The sequence below is a fragment of the Chanodichthys erythropterus genome, chromosome 10, assembly GCF_024489055.1.
Source record: "Chanodichthys erythropterus isolate Z2021 chromosome 10, ASM2448905v1, whole genome shotgun sequence".
NCBI classification, from domain to species: Eukaryota; Metazoa; Chordata; class Actinopteri; order Cypriniformes; family Xenocyprididae; genus Chanodichthys; species Chanodichthys erythropterus.
Window position 1 is genome coordinate 20,929,248 of NC_090230.1, and position 19,983 is coordinate 20,949,230.

At 34.4% G+C, this 19,983-nt stretch overlaps 2 protein-coding genes across 4 annotated transcripts in view; both read right to left on the reverse strand.

The window, feature by feature from the left end:
- Window positions 1-1,992, reverse strand: part of si:ch73-286h23.3 (protein NLRC5) — a 41,665-nt gene extending 39,673 nt beyond the window's left edge. For both annotated transcript variants that reach the window (XM_067396518.1, XM_067396517.1), the window contains exons 1-2: window positions 1,702-1,992; window positions 236-362 (exon numbers count right to left, since the gene is read on the reverse strand). In XM_067396518.1, coding sequence (XP_067252619.1) covers window positions 236-294 — 59 coding nt within the window. In that variant the 5' untranslated portion in view covers window positions 295-362; window positions 1,702-1,992. The remainder of the gene's footprint in view (window positions 1-235; window positions 363-1,701) is intronic.
- Window positions 1,993-13,942: 11,950 nt separating this feature from the next.
- Window positions 13,943-16,699, reverse strand: LOC137027913 (zinc finger protein draculin-like). Of its 2 annotated transcripts, none has more exons than XM_067396533.1 (2): window positions 16,553-16,699; window positions 13,943-15,048 (listed from the first exon to the last, which is right to left on the reverse strand). In XM_067396533.1, exon 2 carries the CDS (start codon window positions 15,041-15,043, stop codon window positions 14,123-14,125), a length of 921 nt encoding a protein of 306 aa, XP_067252634.1. In that variant the 5' UTR covers window positions 15,044-15,048; window positions 16,553-16,699; the 3' UTR covers window positions 13,943-14,122. The 2 variants fall into 2 exon arrangements, 1 of the variants encoding a protein (XP_067252634.1); XR_010896098.1 differs by having other exon boundaries at window positions 15,019-15,048; window positions 16,449-16,699.
- Between the last annotated feature and the right edge of the window lie 3,284 nt (window positions 16,700-19,983).

Below are 19,983 nucleotides of genomic sequence, written 5' to 3' on the forward strand. Positions count from 1 at the left end.
TTTATCTGATATATAATATAAAAGTTCCTTTATATTAAATATTAAATAGTGTAAAGCTGTTTTTAACCTGCAACGATCTAAAAAAAATAATAGGAAATTCTATATTGAAGTTTTGCACAGCATTTGTCATGACAATAAATGAGAAAATCATTCCTTGTTGAAAAGGCTGCTCGTTAAAAAAAAAAAAAAACTTTAATATTTAAAAATGCTTCTCTGAAAACAGATATAGTCTTACCTTTGTTCCTCTGGAAGACTCATCTTAGAGGAACAGTCCTTTCCTCGCTTCTCTGACATACTAGCTAAACCGCCAGTGCAAACAGATCATCACATGTTTGTGAAAACAATCCGCCGTTCAGTATGACCTAGAGATGACAATATGTTACTTAGATGAATAACATGATAGTTCAGAGTGATAAATGATGAAAAACTGAGACAAAACTATTTTAAAATAAAACAGGAAGCAATCATACAACAAATTTGTAATGTATTTTAATGGCCTCAGTTTTTACTTCCAACACACATATTATATATATATATATATATATATATATATATATATATATATATATATATATATATATAACATATAGTCACATCAATTTACACCACACATATTTTTGATATTTTTTTTACTATTGGGTGCAGGACACTATAGTTCATTTATGTAAGTGAGGATAGCAAAATAAAGTAAACTTGTGACATAGACAGTAATATATAGTTACATTAATTCATTCATGTGTGCTTTTTCTGGTTAAATGCAAGAGATTCACATTTTACATTGAATGTGTTTTGTTAGTAACAATTTAGAATATACCTGTAAAACTGTTTTGTTTATTTAAATCAGGATATTTTACATTTATTTTACAGACTTTGTTTGGCAGCCACTGCTGAAAGTCATTTGACCATCATTTTTTAGGATTATGTTTTGCAGTGAAGATGTTTTATTGTAATAATTCAGGGAATACCTGTAAAATAAGTGTTTTTCTGTAAAAAGTTTAATGAAAACTTCTGTTAAAGTTTTTGCCACTTTATTTGAATTAGAATATTTTACCTTAATTTTAAAGTTTTTGTTTGGCAGCAGTATCTTGACCATTTTTTTTTTTTCTTTTTCTTTTTTCTTGTGCGGTCAATCTCATATCATAAGTAAACCGTTGCATTACCATGACGCTTTTATCTTACATTCCAAAGAGCAGCCGTTATCAGCCCTACAGTGGAAAATGAAACCATAACCATAACCATACCAGATGGCCCGGATCGGCACGGAATTGAACGATTATGTATTATGATTATTTTATTATTTTCGAATGCTCCTAAAATAATTGATTAGGCTAATTGTGAAGTATATGGTCATGTTGAAAATGTAATTTATTAGGCTACTATGTGAACCAAAATATTCTATTTAGTCACAGTTGAGTTTTACATGCTTCTTTGACAAAAACTAAATAGGAAATCAAGTCCACTATGTTTGTGTTTGTCTAACGGTCTGATTTAAAAATAATTTCGATTTCGCAGCTTAAAATGAAAGAGAAAATTGAGGGGCAAAAACATTCAGAAATTTTTCAATAACGCTTTTCAATAAACAATGTTTTATTATTCGTGCAAAAGTTAAATAGCACTCCGGAACAAAAACAAGCCTACGCTAATTCGAATTTAAAACACGCTTACAGCAAGTACGATAATCGAGCAAATATTAAAACTTACGTGCAGTCTTGTGCAATAAGAATTCAGAAGTGCTTTTCTGTCTTTTGCGCTTGTTGCTTGTCACGTGGCAAGATTCCAAAACTCCATTCTCTGGAATCAGTCTGTCTTCTAAACTTTGGGAACGATTAACAGCAGTGCCAGCCAATCTTATGTCTTCATTTCCGATAGCAGGTCTTTAGTAAATGATCGGTGCTGAGCGCGCGTTGTCAAACATGTTTAACGGTGCGTATACATTGCTGCAACAGAAATCAGTTCAGTGCTGCTCAAAATGCCAGAAATCCTCCGCTTTGGGGTGTGTCTTTCACGAATGTGTGGATGTGTTTAGTAGAACACATGGCCAATATCATCTTTTTCTATGGAATGCCGAAGCTGCCGAAATTAAAAATAAATAAATACATAAATTAATATACAAAGAAATGTAAAAAAGCATAAATAAATAAATAAATAGAAAAGTAAATAATAAATAATAATAAATAAATAATAAATAAATAATTATTTATACATTTCCTTATTTATTTATATATTTTTTCCACATTTATTTTTTTTTCTTTTATTTATTTATACATTTATTCATTTTAATTTTCATTTATTTATTTATTTATGTATTTATGTATTTCCATATTTGTTAATTTCCACATCTATTAATTTCTACATTTCTTTATTTCTACATTTACGTATTTTTACATTTCTTTGTCCGTAGGGTAATGAGGAGGGCGTGGTTTACCTCAGACATAGCAATCGAGCTCAGAGTAGGCGAGCGAAGCGTTGAGGCCTCAGTGACACCTTTGCTGGCAAACATGAACAGCAACATCTTCATAAGATCTGATAACAGGGACTCTGTCCACACGAGAAGTGACACAACGCGACAAAATATTCTACAGTAAACGATGCCTCATTCTATTTTGAAGATGTTGCTGTTCACGTTTGCCAGCAAAGGACATTTTTCAAATCCAGACCAGACGATGTTCTACGGCCATGTCCAGAATAAAGAGTAGCCTATCCAGGTCACACAGTACAGTTATGGTGATATTATATGACTTAACCCGTGATATAAGATTTTGGCCTTGATGCCCATCCAAGTCGTTCATCCCACTATATACAGACTCATCATCAGGCTACACTTCTTGAATTTCGGGCACACCACAAGGTGTCACTGAGGCCTCAACGCTTCGCTCGCCTACTCTGAGCTCGATTGCTATGTCTGAGGTAAACCACGCCCTTCTCATTTCCCTACGGACAAAGAAATGTAAAAATATATAAATGTAAAAATAAAGAAATATAGAAATGAATAAATGTATAAATAAATATGGAAAAAAATAAACAAATGTGGAAAAAATACATTTATACATAAGGAAATCTGTATATATATATATATATATATATATATATATATATATACAGTACAGACCAAAAGTTTGGATCCACTAAGATTTTTAATGTTTTTAAAAGAAGTTTCGTCTGCTCACCAAGGCTAAATTTATTTAATTAAAAATACAGTAAAAAACAGTAATATTGTGAAATATTATTACAATTTAAAATAACTGTGTACTATTTAAATATATTTGACAAAGTAATTTATTCCTGTGATGCAAAGCTGAATTTTCAGCATCGTTACTCCAGTCTTCAGTGTCATGATCCTTCAGAAATCATTCTAAAATGCTGATTTGCTGCTCAATAAACATTTATGATTATTTTCAATGTTGAAAACAGTTGTGTACTTTTTTTTTCAGGATTCCTTGATGAATAGAAAGTTCAAAAGAACAGCATTTATCTGAAATACAAAGCTTCTGTAGCACTACCGTTCAAAAGTTTGGGGTCAGTAAGAAATTTTATTTTTATTTTTTTGAAAAGAAATTAAAGAAATGAATACTTTTATTCAGCAAGGATGCATTAAATCAATCAAAAGTGGCAGTAAAGACATTTATAATGTTACAAAAGATTAGATTTCAGATAAACACTGTTCTTTTGAACTTTCTTTTCATCAAATAATCCTGAAAAAAAATATTGTACACAAATATTTTGTACAATTGTACACATTAAATGTTTCTTGAGCAGCAGATCAGCATATTAGAATGATTTCTGAAGGATCATGTGACACTGAAGACTGGAGTAATGATGCTGAAAATTCAGCTTTGCATCACAGGAATAAAATTTGTGAAATATATTTAAATAGAAAACAATTATTTTAAATTGTAATAATATTTCACAATATTACTGTTTTTTACTGTATTTTTAATTAAATAAATGTAGCCTTGGTGAGCAGACGAAACTTCTTTTATTTAATTATTTAACCTACTTTTGCTTTTTTTTTTTTTTTTACATTTCTTTGTATATTTATTTATGTTTTTATTTATTTTTAATTTCGGCAGACTTGGCATTCCATACATATATAACATTTCAAGTCCGAAACTAAGCAAACAACAGAAAAAGCAGTTGTTTAAAGTAATTTGCCTGTAATTAAAAACAGACATGTTTGATCTGTGGAATTGGGGAAGAAGCCAACGAGACACTACCCAGATGGCACACATAGGCCTAAGATGTCTGGTAAAGATCATTTCATATGGAAAGCATCTGCTGATTACAAACATCTGATAGACATCTTTAAGATGTCAGTTTTACATATTCTACAATTCTAAATCATAAATATCTTAAATACATTTTCTAATTAGCTTAAACTCATTATTAGTCAGATTGGTAACCCAAAGGTTGCAGGTTTGATTCTCAATACTGGCAGGAAATGACTGAGATGCCTTTGAGAAAGGCACCTAACCCCCAGTTGCTCCTGGGGTGCCACAGTGAATGGCTGCCCACTGCTCTGGGTGTGTGTCCACGGTTTGCAGTGTGTGTGTATGTGCTCACTACTCACTGCTGCTAATGTGTGTGCACTAACTTGGAAGAGTTAAATGCAGAGGACAAATTCAGAGTATGGGTTACCATACTTAGCCTTTCGCATATTTTTATACTCCCTTTAGGGGCCCCCGGCTCGTCTTTGATCCAGCAGCTCTATTTCCACTGATTGTGTGAAGCTTGTGAATTGCCGGATGGGTGGCACTGGTAATCATTTCCGTTTAGGTAGGAAAAAATGTTGTTTGAAGTAACAGTAATTGCTCTGACACAACAATCCCAAAAAGCAATCAAGATACAGATAAAATCTGGTATAACAAAAATTATGAATTTATCTTGGTACAAGCAAAGACAATAAGGGTGAGTTTCACCAATAAGGATTAAATTAAGCAAAGTACAAATTCTCAATACAAATTTATTTCCCGTCTGTGAGCATCTTAAAGATTTTTCTTCAGTTTTAGCATGATGTTTCTTCTCCACTTCTCCACTCTCCCAATTCTCTTCTATTAGGTCTAAACAAAAGATTTTTTATTTTATTTTTTATTTTAAGTCAATCAGGAAAACAGACAGAAATCACAAGAATTTTGTAAACGTAATAAATTAGAGCACTGTAAGAGTGAGTGTAGCACCTTTTTTCAATTCATAAGCATTTTGATTCAGAATGTTATAAGTAAAATATTTTGGGTTTAAAATAACATAATGCAATGCAATTAAGATTTCAAAGAAATGGGTGAATGCAGGTTAATGGGACACTTTAACCCCAGTAGTTTCAGTGACACAAATTGTCCACATCATTTCATTTGGTAAACAATACACAATACTCAAATAGAGCATCTCAAACTAACTGTCAAAGTGCAAAATTCCTACAAATGTAACATGCAAGAACAAAATATAAGCAACTTAAATGAAATACTCAGGAGTAGTCAAAAATGCAGGTTAAACTCACAGCACATGCAGTGATGGAGCGCGCAGCATTTACTTTTAAAGGTGCCCTTGACTCAAAAATTAAATTTACCCTGGCATAGTTAAAAAACAAGAGTTCAGTACATGGAAAAGACATACAGTGAGTCTCAAACTCCATTGTTTCCTCCTTCTTATGTAAATCTCATTTGTTTAAAAGACCTCCGAAGAACAGGCGAATCTCAACATAACACCGACTGTTACGTAACAGTCGGGGTATACGCCCCCAATATTTGCATAATGCCAGCCCACGTTCCCAACAATTATCAAAGGCATTACACAAGGGCAGCCAGTTAACGTCTGGATCTGCACACAGCCGAATCATCAGACTAGGTAAGCAAGAACAACAGCGAAAAATGGCAGATGGAGCAATAATAACTGACATGATCCATGATAACATGATATTTTTAGTGATATTTGTAAATTGTCTTTCTAAATGTTTCGTTAGCATGTTGATAATGTACTGTTAAATGAGGTCAAAGTTACCATCGTTTCTTACTGTATTCACGGAGACAAGACTGTCGTTATTTTCATTTTTTAAACACTTGCAGTCTGTATAATAATGTATAAACACAACTTCATTCTTTATAAATCTCTCCAACAGTGTAGGATTAGCCGTTAGCCACGTAGCCCAGCCTCAGATTCACTCAGAATTAAACTTTTAACATCAAAATAAATACTTTACTCACATAATTCGAAGCATGCATACAGCATGCATGACGAACATCTTGTAAAGATCCATTTGAGGGTTATATTAGCTGTGTGAACTTTGTAAATGATTAGATTTCAGATAAACACTGTTCTTTTGAACTTTCTTTTCATCAAATAATCCTGAAAAAAAATATTGTACACAAATATTTTGTACAATTGTACACATTAAATGTTTCTTGAGCAGCAGATCAGCATATTAGAATGATTTCTGAAGGATCATGTGACACTGAAGACTGGAGTAATGATGCTGAAAATTCAGCTTTGCATCACAGGAATAAAATTTGTGAAATATATTTAAATAGAAAACAATTATTTTAAATTGTAATAATATTTCACAATATTACTGTTTTTTACTGTATTTTTAATTAAATAAATGTAGCCTTGGTGAGCAGACGAAACTTCTTTTATTTAATTATTTAACCTACTTTTGCTTTTTTTTTTTTTTTTTTTTACATTTCTTTGTATATTTATTTATGTTTTTATTTATTTTTAATTTCGGCAGACTTGGCATTCCATACATATATAACATTTCAAGTCCGAAACTAAGCAAACAACAGAAAAAGCAGTTGTTTAAAGTAATTTGCCTGTAATTAAAAACAGACATGTTTGATCTGTGGAATTGGGGAAGAAGCCAACGAGACACTACCCAGATGGCACACATAGGCCTAAGATGTCTGGTAAAGATCATTTCATATGGAAAGCATCTGCTGATTACAAACATCTGATAGACATCTTTAAGATGTCAGTTTTACATATTCTACAATTCTAAATCATAAATATCTTAAATACATTTTCTAATTAGCTTAAACTCATTATTAGTCAGATTGGTAACCCAAAGGTTGCAGGTTTGATTCTCAATACTGGCAGGAAATGACTGAGATGCCTTTGAGAAAGGCACCTAACCCCCAGTTGCTCCTGGGGTGCCACAGTGAATGGCTGCCCACTGCTCTGGGTGTGTGTCCACGGTTTGCAGTGTGTGTGTATGTGCTCACTACTCACTGCTAATGTGTGTGCACTAACTTGGAAGAGTTAAATGCAGAGGACAAATTCAGAGTATGGGTTACCATACTTAGCCTTTCGCATATTTTTATACTCCCTTTAGGGGCCCCCGGCTCGTCTTTGATCCAGCAGCTCTATTTCCACTGATTGTGTGAAGCTTGTGAATTGCCGGATGGGTGGCACTGGTAATCATTTCCGTTTAGGTAGGAAAAAATGTTGTTTGAAGTAACAGTAATTGCTCTGACACAACAATCCCAAAAAGCAATCAAGATACAGATAAAATCTGGTATAACAAAAATTATGAATTTATCTTGGTACAAGCAAAGACAATAAGGGTGAGTTTCACCAATAAGGATTAAATTAAGCAAAGTACAAATTCTCAATACAAATTTATTTCCCGTCTGTGAGCATCTTAAAGATTTTTCTTCAGTTTTAGCATGATGTTTCTTCTCCACTTCTCCACTCTCCCAATTCTCTTCTATTAGGTCTAAACAAAAGATTTTTTATTTTATTTTTTATTTTAAGTCAATCAGGAAAACAGACAGAAATCACAAGAATTTTGTAAACGTAATAAATTAGAGCACTGTAAGAGTGAGTGTAGCACCTTTTTTCAATTCATAAGCATTTTGATTCAGAATGTTATAAGTAAAATATTTTGGGTTTAAAATAACATAATGCAATGCAATTAAGATTTCAAAGAAATGGGTGAATGCAGGTTAATGGGACACTTTAACCCCAGTAGTTTCAGTGACACAAATTGTCCACATCATTTCATTTGGTAAACAATACACAATACTCAAATAGAGCATCTCAAACTAACTGTCAAAGTGCAAAATTCCTACAAATGTAACATGCAAGAACAAAATATAAGCAACTTAAATGAAATACTCAGGAGTAGTCAAAAATGCAGGTTAAACTCACAGCACATGCAGTGATGGAGCGCGCAGCATTTACTTTTAAAGGTGCCCTTGACTCAAAAATTAAATTTACCCTGGCATAGTTAAAAAACAAGAGTTCAGTACATGGAAAAGACATACAGTGAGTCTCAAACTCCATTGTTTCCTCCTTCTTATGTAAATCTCATTTGTTTAAAAGACCTCCGAAGAACAGGCGAATCTCAACATAACACCGACTGTTACGTAACAGTCGGGGTATACGCCCCCAATATTTGCATAATGCCAGCCCACGTTCCCAACAATTATCAAAGGCATTACACAAGGGCAGCCAGTTAACGTCTGGATCTGCACACAGCCGAATCATCAGACTAGGTAAGCAAGAACAACAGCGAAAAATGGCAGATGGAGCAATAATAACTGACATGATCCATGATAACATGATATTTTTAGTGATATTTGTAAATTGTCTTTCTAAATGTTTCGTTAGCATGTTGATAATGTACTGTTAAATGAGGTCAAAGTTACCATCGTTTCTTACTGTATTCACGGAGACAAGACTGTCGTTATTTTCATTTTTTAAACACTTGCAGTCTGTATAATAATGTATAAACACAACTTCATTCTTTATAAATCTCTCCAACAGTGTAGGATTAGCCGTTAGCCACGTAGCCCAGCCTCAGATTCACTCAGAATTAAACTTTTAACATCAAAATAAATACTTTACTCACATAATTCGAAGCATGCATACAGCATGCATGACGAACATCTTGTAAAGATCCATTTGAGGGTTATATTAGCTGTGTGAACTTTGTAAATGCGCTGTAATATAGTTGACAGCTCGCGGGCGGCCTCGAGTGAAATCAGTGTATAGTTAATGGTGCCCCAAAATAGGCAGTTAAAAAAATTAATTAAAAAAAATCTATGGGGTATTTTGAGCTGAAACTTCACAGACACATTCAGGGGACACCTTAGACTTATATTACATCTTGTGAAAGAACGTTCTTGGGCACCTTTAATCAGGATTGCTCTAAAAGGCCAATCATGAGCTGCTCGCGTGAACACACTGCACTTCGCTTGGAATCCCACCGCAACCAGAAATAGACATTTAATATAGAGTGCAATAAAGCAGAATAATTAATACATTTAAACAGGACATTTTTCACCTCCTGTATATGTGCTTTAAGTCTTTGATGTAGACAGCATTTTAATCTTTGGTTTGCATAACTTTCGTTTTTACATTTTCATTTTTTTTTTACAAAAAAAAAAAAATGTGTGTACATTTATAGCACTATACTATATTATATTGCCTTTGCATCAAAAAAAAAAAGTTAACGCTAATACAGTGGTTGATGGCCTCTTTTCTCTCTTATCATTGCTGTTATCAATCTCTATTGTTTTAATCTTTGAAAACTGTGAAAACACTATTGTGGAGTTTTTCTTTATTTTGAGCAAATAAATTAATGTAGTCAAACAAAAAAAATTAATGTAGTCTCTCTTTCACTATAGATGTTTACCCAACTATGATGACTTACTCTTCCTCTGAAAAATAAGCTTTTTAATGCTGTTTGAACACAAGAAATCAAATTTATGAGACAGTTGTCAGTTTGCATTGATGATTTCAAATATCATAAGCTTGGTGAACAGCTTTAGAGAATTTGATGTTTCTCCATACAAAGAGATAGGAGCTGCACTTGCATGACTAAAAGCTGCCCAAGAGGCATTTGAAAGATGGCCGTTGAGTGAAATGACTTGCTTTAAAGGGATGTTCTTAGAATTCATTTGTGGGTGGCTTCTAGAGAAGTGGTTCCCAACACTGCACATTTTGCACGTCTATACAGATATTGCAAACAACAGCACAAATAAATGCAATAGAATAAAGAGAATAAACTACATTTTTCAGGTTAAGTAGATCTTTATTTAGGTAAGAAATACAGAAATTAAAGTAATCAAATGTAAAATAACACTGGATAGTCTTTTTTGTAAAAATTAAATACAGATTCACGAGTTCACATATACACATAATTAGATGCGTATTTGCCGTGCTGTCTGGAGGGAGGGTTCAAGCTCGGAATTTTGGCCTGAACCCAGAGTACTCCCCCCGGATGTGGTTATGAAAGATAAAACTAGAAGTGAGGAGATGGGGTGGTGGAGGGATGCTGATAAACTGTCAATGAACAGAGATAAGTCTGTAGTATATATACCTCTGTTGGTTGATTAGCTGAATGCTTTCCACTTGTGATAATTAGTCTAATTATCTGCACCTGCTCCTCACGAATTTTGTTAATAAAACATCATTTACTGCTTACAATAAATTTATAAAACTTATTCAGTCAAGCAGAAAGTGATTTTCTTTTTCTTTTGTTCTTTGATTAACTTGACAGACAGTAGCAGGAATATTGGACTGCTGTCACTTTAAGAGTTAATGCATGGACCCAGTATACTGTAACACAACTTGCGTTCTCTTTCTCAACTATTTTACATTCCAAAACTGACTGGTTAACTGAATACTATATAATATTTTGACAATATGTGTTTGACCATTTAAGCGCAGTAAGCCACTGTCATAGAAATATTTTATGTCAGCATGAAATGTACAGAAAATGCGAACTAAGAATCCTCAGGTCAAAGACAATGACTTACCCAACAAGTGCTTAACACAGTAGAAGTCATATGATTTGCTTAGATCATTACAAAACAATCACCAGAGCAAATCACAGAGGAAGACACTGATTTTTACTCAACTGTAAGACTTAAAATGTGCATGTATCATTCTGTTCAGGGACTCACTTGGTTGTTGTGAACAGTGATCTCCTGGCCGTAAATAAAACGTAATTTCTGCAAAGAGCAACTTGGAAGTCGTGTCAGGTATATGCTGCGCAGCTGAGGAATAGTAGTACTAAAAGACTATACGTTCAAAAGACCACAGCGGAGACAGTGATAGTGTTGGAAGACTATAGAGTTGCCCTCGGGGTGAGGCTGTAATACTCAGAGTTAGTATTAATGATCCTGTGTCGGACCAGCTGAGAAACATGGTGAGAGTGTATAAATGTGTGATTGAGGTAGTGATAGTAGCTTCTTGACGGGATGCCGTCACTTTACTTCGGGAGGGGAATTACCTCGAAGTATTGGAAATGTATTAGAAGTATTTGAGAAGGGAATTACCTCGAGATACTGTAGTATTATATTGTATATTATACAGGACAGGAATTACCTGGAAGGTACTGTAGTACAGTTTTGGTACCGTTAGGGGGCATTTTTCTACTTTGTATGAACTGGTTGCATTTGCATTGCATGTTTTGAAATAAAATCTCATTTTGAATCAGGTACCGTTTGGTACCGTTTGCTGTGGTAAATCTCATGTGTTTCGCATTTAATCCACATATTTCACGTTTTTTTAACATGTTTTCACATGTGCAAAATCACGTGACCACATGTTGTTTTTTTGCATGTAAAATTAATGTTGATTTTCTGTAAAGGGACAATGAATGAAGGTCTTATGGATTTGGAACAGCAAGAGGGTGAGTAATTAAAGAGAATTTTCATTTTTGGATGAACTAACCAAAATCTTTTACATAAATCTTTACAGGTTTCTGTTTTTCCTGCTGGTCTGAATGAATGTCTTCACTTGTAAATAGTGATCACTTTTTAATTGATTTCTGCTTCTTCTGGTGTTTAATGGCGGTTGGCAGATCAACTTAAATGGTGTATTTCCGCCACCTACTGGATAGGAGTGTGGGGGGCATAATGGGAAGTTGGGAAACAATAAGAGATGCAAAATAAATAAATAAATAAAATGGTATCCTAAATTCTATTCATCCATCGAGTAAAGTAATTATTGATTGCTTTGGGCCTTCACCTAACAGAACCTGGAGTGTCATTATTTATTCCCAAAGATCTTTGCTTATATCTTATAACAACCCCAGCTATCAAATTTTTGCTATATGAACGTTCTCCAAATATTCAGTGTTCGTTCTGGGAACGTAAAAATTTATTTTATAAGGTCTAATGTTCCTCAAACGTTCTTTCAACTTAATTTTGATTTAAAATTTAACATTCTAGGAACGTTGATTTGTAACATTCCAAGAACTTAACAATGTCCAGTTTACTTAATGTTAGAATGTTATTTACATTTTTATTCTGACAGAAATAAAGTCTGGTTATTAATAAATGAAGCTGGTAATGCTGTTTGTGGAGTTTGAGTTTTGCACGTGAATGAAACGTTTAAAGAGGTGACCAAAAGTGCAAGTTTCTTGGGGAATGCAAAATCTTTGAAAGCAAACGCAAAATATAGTTTATCCTCCATTCTCATATTTGTTTCCTTGTCCTGCTGATAAAATGAGACTGAGAAACAAGTTTAGTTCCAAATATAAAAATTTAATAAAAGTAAAAATGAATCTGATATTTCTGTTTATTGACTTGCAAGGTCTTCAAAGCAACATGAGAAGCAGAGAATCAAGAAACATCCAGTTGCAAAGCTAAATGATCTTACATCTGCACTTGGTAAATACAACAAAAGTGGCAGAGCAACTAGACATTCTAAGCACAACTATGAAGAACAAGTTAAAATATAAATAACAGAGACACGTTTCTCTTTAAAATGTTACAGCCTCTGCTTCAGCTACCCGAAGTACACGTGAGAACAAGAACATTTTGTACTAAAAATTCTACTTTGTTTAAAAAAAACATCAAATGAACTAAGAGACACACTTTTTAGATATTGTTCTTTTGGGAGGAACTCCATCTTTGAGTTAATCTCAATGTCAAACTTGAAACTGCTGGTCTTGAAGATGAACTATGTTCAATATGAAAATTTTAGAGGGTATTTTTTGTCATTCTTTTGACTGGTTAGGATTTTATGGAAGAAATTGGTCTTACTTCTTGATGAATTATTGTGTCATGTTTGGTGAAGATGATGCAACGTTGTAAAGTGCTGGAACTCAACAGGAACTTAGTGATTCCTAGTGATAGACTTCTCTCCAGTGTGGATCCTCATGTGGTTTCAGATGTCCTGACTGACTGAATCTTTTATCACAGTGTCAACGCTTAAAGGGATAGTTCACCCAAAAATGAAAATTTGATGTTTCTCTGCTTACCCCCAGGGCATCCAAGATGTAGGTGACTTTGTTTCTTCAGTAGAACACAAATTATGATTTTTAACTGCAACCGCTGCAGTCTGTCAGTCTTATAATAAGAGTGAATGGGAACTCCAACAATAAGAGTTGAAAAAACTTCCATTGACAAATCCAAATGAAACCCTGCGGCTCGTGACGACACATTGATGTCCTAAGACACGGAACAATCAGTTTGTGCGAGAAACCGAACAGTATTTATATAATTTTTTACCTCTAAAACACCAATATGTCCAACTGCGTTCAGCACTCGGTTAGTGAGGTCTGATCGCGCTCTGACAACGGCAGTGATGTCTAGCACTCATTGAAGTATAAGCACGAGACATCACTGCTGTTGTCAGAGCGCGATCAGACCTCACTAACCGAGTGCTGAACGCAGTTGGACATAGTGGTGTTTTAGAGGTAAAAAATTATATAAATACTGTTCGGTTTCTCACACAAACCGATCGTTTCGTGTCTTAGGACATCAATGTGTCGTCACGATCCACAGGGTTTAATTTGGATTTGTCTATGGAAGTTTTTTCGACTCGGAGTTCCCATTCACTCGCATTATACGACTGACAGATGGCAACGGTTGCAGTTAAAAATCATCATTTGTGTTCTACTGAAGAAACAAAGTCACCTACATCTTGGATGCCCTGGGGGTAAGCAGAGAAACATCAAATTTTCATTTTTGGGTGAACTATCCCTTTAAAAGGCTTTTGTAAATTCTCTGGAGACATTGTCATTCGTAGCAAATGTCTTTGCACACTGCTTTCACACCGGTATGTATTTTCTGGTATAATTTTAAAGAGTGTAGCCATGTAAAACTTTTTCCACACGAAGAACACATGTGAGGCTTCTCTCCGGTGTGGATTTTCATGTGTTTCTTAAGCTGTTTTTTTAGAGTAAAACTCCTCCCACACTGATCACATGTGGTTTCTCTCCAGTGTGGATCATCTCATGTGTTTTCACAGTGTCTAGCTGACTAAACCTCTTGTCACAGTGTGAACACTTGTAAGGTTTTTCTCCAGTGTGAATTCTCTGGTGCCGATTCACTTCACCATCTGTAAAAAATGTTTTCCCACAATCAAAGCACACATGATTCTTCACACCACTGTGTCTTTTCTGGTGTATTTTCAAACTATGCAGTCGTGTAAAACTCTTTCCACACAAAGAACACATGTGAGGCTTCTCCTTTCTGTGAACCTTCAGGTGCTGCTTCAGGGATTCTGCCCAAAGGAATTGTTTACCACACTGATCACAGCTGTGTCTTAATCCAGAATGACAACGCAGATGTGATTTAAGACCGATTACTTGTGCAAAACTCTTCCCGCAATAATCACATGTGTGCAGCAGCTCTCCAGTGTGGATATTCATGTGATCATTAAGGGTTTCTTTTCGTGTGAAACTCTTCCCACACTGATCACATGTGTGCGGCTTCTCTCCAGTGTGGATTTTCATGTGCCTCTTAAGGGTTTCTTTTTGTGTGAAACTCTTCCTGCACTGATCACATGTGTACGGCTTCTCTCCAGTGTGGATCTTCGTGTGTACATTAAAGTTTCTTTTTAGTGAGAAACTCTTCCCACACTGATCACATGTGAAAGGCTTCTCTCCAGTATGAATTGTCGTGTGATCTTTAAGACTTTTTTTGTATGGGAAATTTTTTCCACACTGAGAGCAGATGAAATTTTTGTTGGCTCTTGTCAGCTCAAATTTACTTTCCGCCTGTAAGCAATTCAAAGATTTTTCTTTAGTTTTGACATCATGATGTTTCTCCTCCACTTCACTCAGATCTTCTTCTCTCTCCTCATTCTCTTCCATCAGGTCTAAAATGAAAGGTAAAAAAAAAATCTGTCAAAGTGGTTCACAAATTGGTCTGAACGATTCATTTCAAAAATTGTGAAATTTTTATCTGTGTTTGATTCGATATAAATATGTTTTGGCTTAACTGTGAAATGGTGATTATGTGCAATTTGATTGTGAATTTATGTGTGATAGTGACAAATCTCCTGCTTTCCACGAACCTGAGGGGATGGGCTATTCACCTATTATTAGCAAAGTAGTGACAAAAAGATGAAAAGCATGTTTTTCTATATAAACATGAGTTTGATGGATTGCACCTCTTAAAAAAAAAAAAAAGCCTTGTCAAATTAAAAGAAGTTCAACTTAAAAAAAAAGTGTCTAGGACCCTGCAATCTTTTCTATTCCAAAGCACTGAGTCTTGGGTTTTTAAAAGCACAAATGTGTTCAGTATGAAAAATTAAGAATCTACATCATACTATGGTTAATAATAATTGTGCATAATTTACATTGTGACTTTAAACATGTACAGTATTGGGGGAAATACACAAATAAAACAATAAATGCAGGATAAATATATGATATTTAAGTTTTTGATGTTTCCTTTTAGGGCTCAGCAATTTATCTTTCTAATCCTTCTAAATTTCAAAGAATAGCAGAGGCCACACCTACAACACTGAAGATAATGATAAAAAGCAATCAATTTCAGTATGTTTTTTTCCCAGCTGATGAATGATTAAACACTGACAACCAATCAGAATTCACCAGACTTTAAAGAGCTTTTAAAGCAGCAGACAATGTAACTGCAGCACACGCTTATAATAAATCATGTGTCGATGTGATGCTAATATAGTTATATTTATCTTTATAGTTATTGTTCTTGTTGTGAACAGGACTTAACTCTTATTAACACCACACACAAGTAAAGTACAAACATTAACTGCAAAATCATGCTATAAACAGCAAGACAATATTTTTACATTTTCTGAGTGGTTGCCAAGGTGTTGTTACTGCAGTTGCTAGGTTGTTCTGGGTGCATGAGACCCAAGTCAAAAAAGCCCACCTCCAAACCACTATGACTTCTGCTCTATAGATGGTTTGCTTTATTTTGTTGTATTGTGCACATATTGCATTTATAGATTCCCTCACTGAATCATTTAAAGCTGTTCACCTGGAAAATTCGTTATTAACACAGCCTCATGTTGTTCAAAACATTATATCTTTTAAAGGTCTCTTGTTTTAAAAAAAATCTTCTTCAGGTGTTATGAAGAAGAAATTCATACAGATGTAATGAAATGAGGGTGAGTAAATGATGCCAGAATAAAAAAGTTAAAATTACTTTAGTATTAAAAGTACAGGTGAATTTTATTCTAAGTAAGCATCTTTTGCTCCAGTCAATTTCCATATGAAAGTAACTTACACTTACTGACTGACTGAATGACTACAACCATTAAATCTGAAGCTGCTTTAAGTTTTATGACTCTAATGTTTTAATCCATCGTTAATGAAGAATCAAGAATAAACATTAACCTCTCTGTTCTTTAGTATCTTTAGGTTTCACTCTGAAGGCTTCACTCCTGTTCTCAACTAAACTATCATTACAGATTTCTGTTCTTCCTGATGGTCCGATTGCATGTCTTCATTTTGTAAATAGTCGCTTTTTTGAAACAGCATTTCGGAGCGTGTCTCTTCTCCTGGTATTTTTGGCGTTTTAGTAAACCAACGTAAACTGCGCATCTCCGCCCCCTACTGGTCTGGAGTGCATCTCACATATTTCAACATTTGGCTATATTGAGGGATAAAGAGAAATAAAGGGATAAAAATGGAATACTTTTATATTATATTTTTAAAAAATATATTTAACCATTTACTCATATACTTAATTGCCTTGAACCGTTTCCTAGGTCTATACATTTATATAGGGTTATATGCAATACATTTAAAAAAAAAAAAAAAATATATATATATATATATATATATATATATATATATATATATATATATATATATATACATACACATATATATATATATATATACACATTTTGCAATACATTTATATAGGGTTATATGCAATACATTTCTGGGTGTCCACATTTGTCACATGTTTCTCTATATTGCTCAAACTTTAATTTAATGCTGTACATCCTATTCTCAGTTTCAAAATGGTAATCTTTCTATTTCTGGGTACTGTCGCACCCAAACTCTGGAATCCTCTCCCCCGCTCACTCTGCTGTGTTAATAATATCTCTGAATTTAAATCATTACTCTAAACTCACCTGTTTTCTGAATGTTATACCTCTTGATTTGTTTAATTGATTGTTACTCCTAATATTTCTCTGAATGTTATGTCTCCTAAGTCCTGTTTTGTAATTTTGATTATTTTTCTGTATACTTCCCTGTCCATTATTGTTTCTCATCATTGTCTACTCGTATTATCACTACCTTGTTAATTGTACACTGTAAAGCGTCCTTGAGCTCTGGAAAGGTGCTATATAAATAAAACTTATTAATTTAGAGTGCATTTGAACCCATAGTGTGCTAAGTGGTAACTAAATATATTTTTTTAAATACATAGTATAGTAAAAGCACATTTTAGTTCATATTTCATGGTGTCTCAAAATAGCACAGTTGAGTACACTTTGATGTTCTTAAAGGGATAGTTCACCCAAAAATGAAAATTTTATGTTTATCTGCTTACTCCCAGCGCATCCAAGATGTAGGTTTCTTCAGTAGAACACAAATGATGATTTTTAACTCCAACTGTTGCCGTCTGTTAGTCAAATAATGCTAGTGAATGGGAACTTCTACTATAAGAATAAATAAAACTTGCATAGACAAGTCAAAATTAAACCCTGCGGCTCGTGACGACACATTGATGTCCTAAGACACGGAACGATCGGTTTGTGCGAGAAACCGAACAGTATTTATATCATTTTTTACCTCTAATACACCTATGTCCAATGGCGTGCAGCACTCGATTCGTTTGGTCTGATCGCGCTCTGACAGCGGCAGTGATGTCTCGTGCTTATACTTCAATGAGAGCGAGACATCACTGCCGCTGTCAGAGCGCGATCAGACCTTACTAACGAGTGCTGCACGCGGTTGGACATAGTGGTGTATTAGAGTTAAAAAATATAAATACTGTTCGGTTTATCGCACAAACCAATCATTTCGTGTCTTAGGACATCAATGTGTCGTCACGAGCCGCAGGGTTTAATTTGGATTTGTCTATGCAAGTTTTATTGACTCTTATAGAAGTTCCCATCCACTAGCATTATTTAACTGACAGACGGCAACGGTTGGAGTTAAAAATCATCATTTGTGTTCTACTGAAGAAACAAAGTCACCAACGTATTGGATGCGCTGGGGGTAAGCAGATAAACATCAAATTATCATTTTTGGGTGAACTATCCCTTTAAGATTATCTTAAGCACTAAAGAATTTTTAGTATATCAAGTACAAAATTAGTGCGTGAAAATAGAGCACTTTATAAGTACATTAAAGAAGTCTTTTTTTACCTGGGATGTTAATAGTGTGTTTAAATAGTAGGCTACGGTCACAAGAAATAAAGAGGAATCAATAGTGAATGCAGCAAATATTGGAGTATTTTATCCATCCTTTAGAAAACAATTGTAGAATTAGTTTGCTTATAAAAGCTAGAAGTGTTTTGGAGGCCTCTTGGCCTTTGTAACTTTAAGGGTCAAGCAAGTTTACTTGACCACTAAGAATATCTTGTTTGTAAATTTTCCACTAGACAACAGGTGGCTGTGAAATGAACAAGACCATTGTCAAGGGTGTCACGTGAAGGCTTCTTGCCTCCGGGGAGTGTTGACTGTTTTGATACAATGTTTCACTTGGCCAATGGGAAAAGAGTTGACCATCAGTTGGCAGAAGGCCCATGAGAAATGAAGTCAAAAGATGTACAGTAGCTGGAAGCTGGTCACCCTTACTAAGAAAATTCTCTTACATAAGCAACACCTGCAATTATATTAGTGAAGTGTCTATGGCAGAAAGGTCAGGGAGTACATGGGAAGGAGGTGTGGGAGAAGCCCACGTAGATGATATCATGGAAAATAACTGTTAGGGAGAATATTACCAGCCAATGATATTACTTTGGCTTTTTCTTATCTCTTAAAATACACCAATGATATTAATTTGGTGTGTTTTTAAGAGATAAGAAAAACTGTGCCCCAGCTAAGGGAGCCTCAGATGCGGAGCTGGCATCTCACTTGGTTGCTTGACAATAAAGTTAAATACTTCTGAGACCTGGAACTTAGACTCTGCGAGTTTCTTCGAGACCAGATCTGAAGGGACAAAGAAACATCTAATCTGCCACGACAATATCAGGTTAAGAAAAATAGCAAGCAAGCGTCAGATGTCATAGGTGCAGGTGGTAAATTTATTCCCCACATTAACATAGCACTTTAGCATAAAGTACCTAAAGTATTTTGTTAAATTGCGAATTTTAGTACACTTTTAACCTGCATGTTCCTTTTTCATGAAAATCCATTAAAATAGAACTTCGTGACAGTATATAGGAATTTTCTTCATTTCATGAATATATCCAGGTCTATATAAACACCACACTGTACAGAACTCCGCGTCAAAAAGGACAAAGGACAGTAGTTCTTTCAATAGACTCATCACACTAGGGAGCAGCAGCACTCCTACAGCCTTGTCCCAATCTACACTCAAACTACACCCACTTGACCCTAAATGACAATCCCCACCCGAATGTGCTAACGGTGACAAGGTATGTATATAAAAGGTGTGTATACACATGCACTATTATATTATATAATATATATAGTTTTAACATTTCATTTCTGGTACCACTGTACTTTAAGGCTTCCATTACTTTTAGTCCCTTTTTCTGTTAAGCTCCTGGAGAAAGATGTAATAAAAGATAACCCCACACACAAATGCACAAAACACAATGTTTTATTAAACTATGATAT

Excerpts from the sequence above, each read along its gene's own strand:
- LOC137027913 (XM_067396533.1), bottom strand. The coding sequence starts at position 15,043 with ATGGAAGAGAATGAGGAGAGAGAAGAAGATCTGAGTGAAGTGGAGGAG.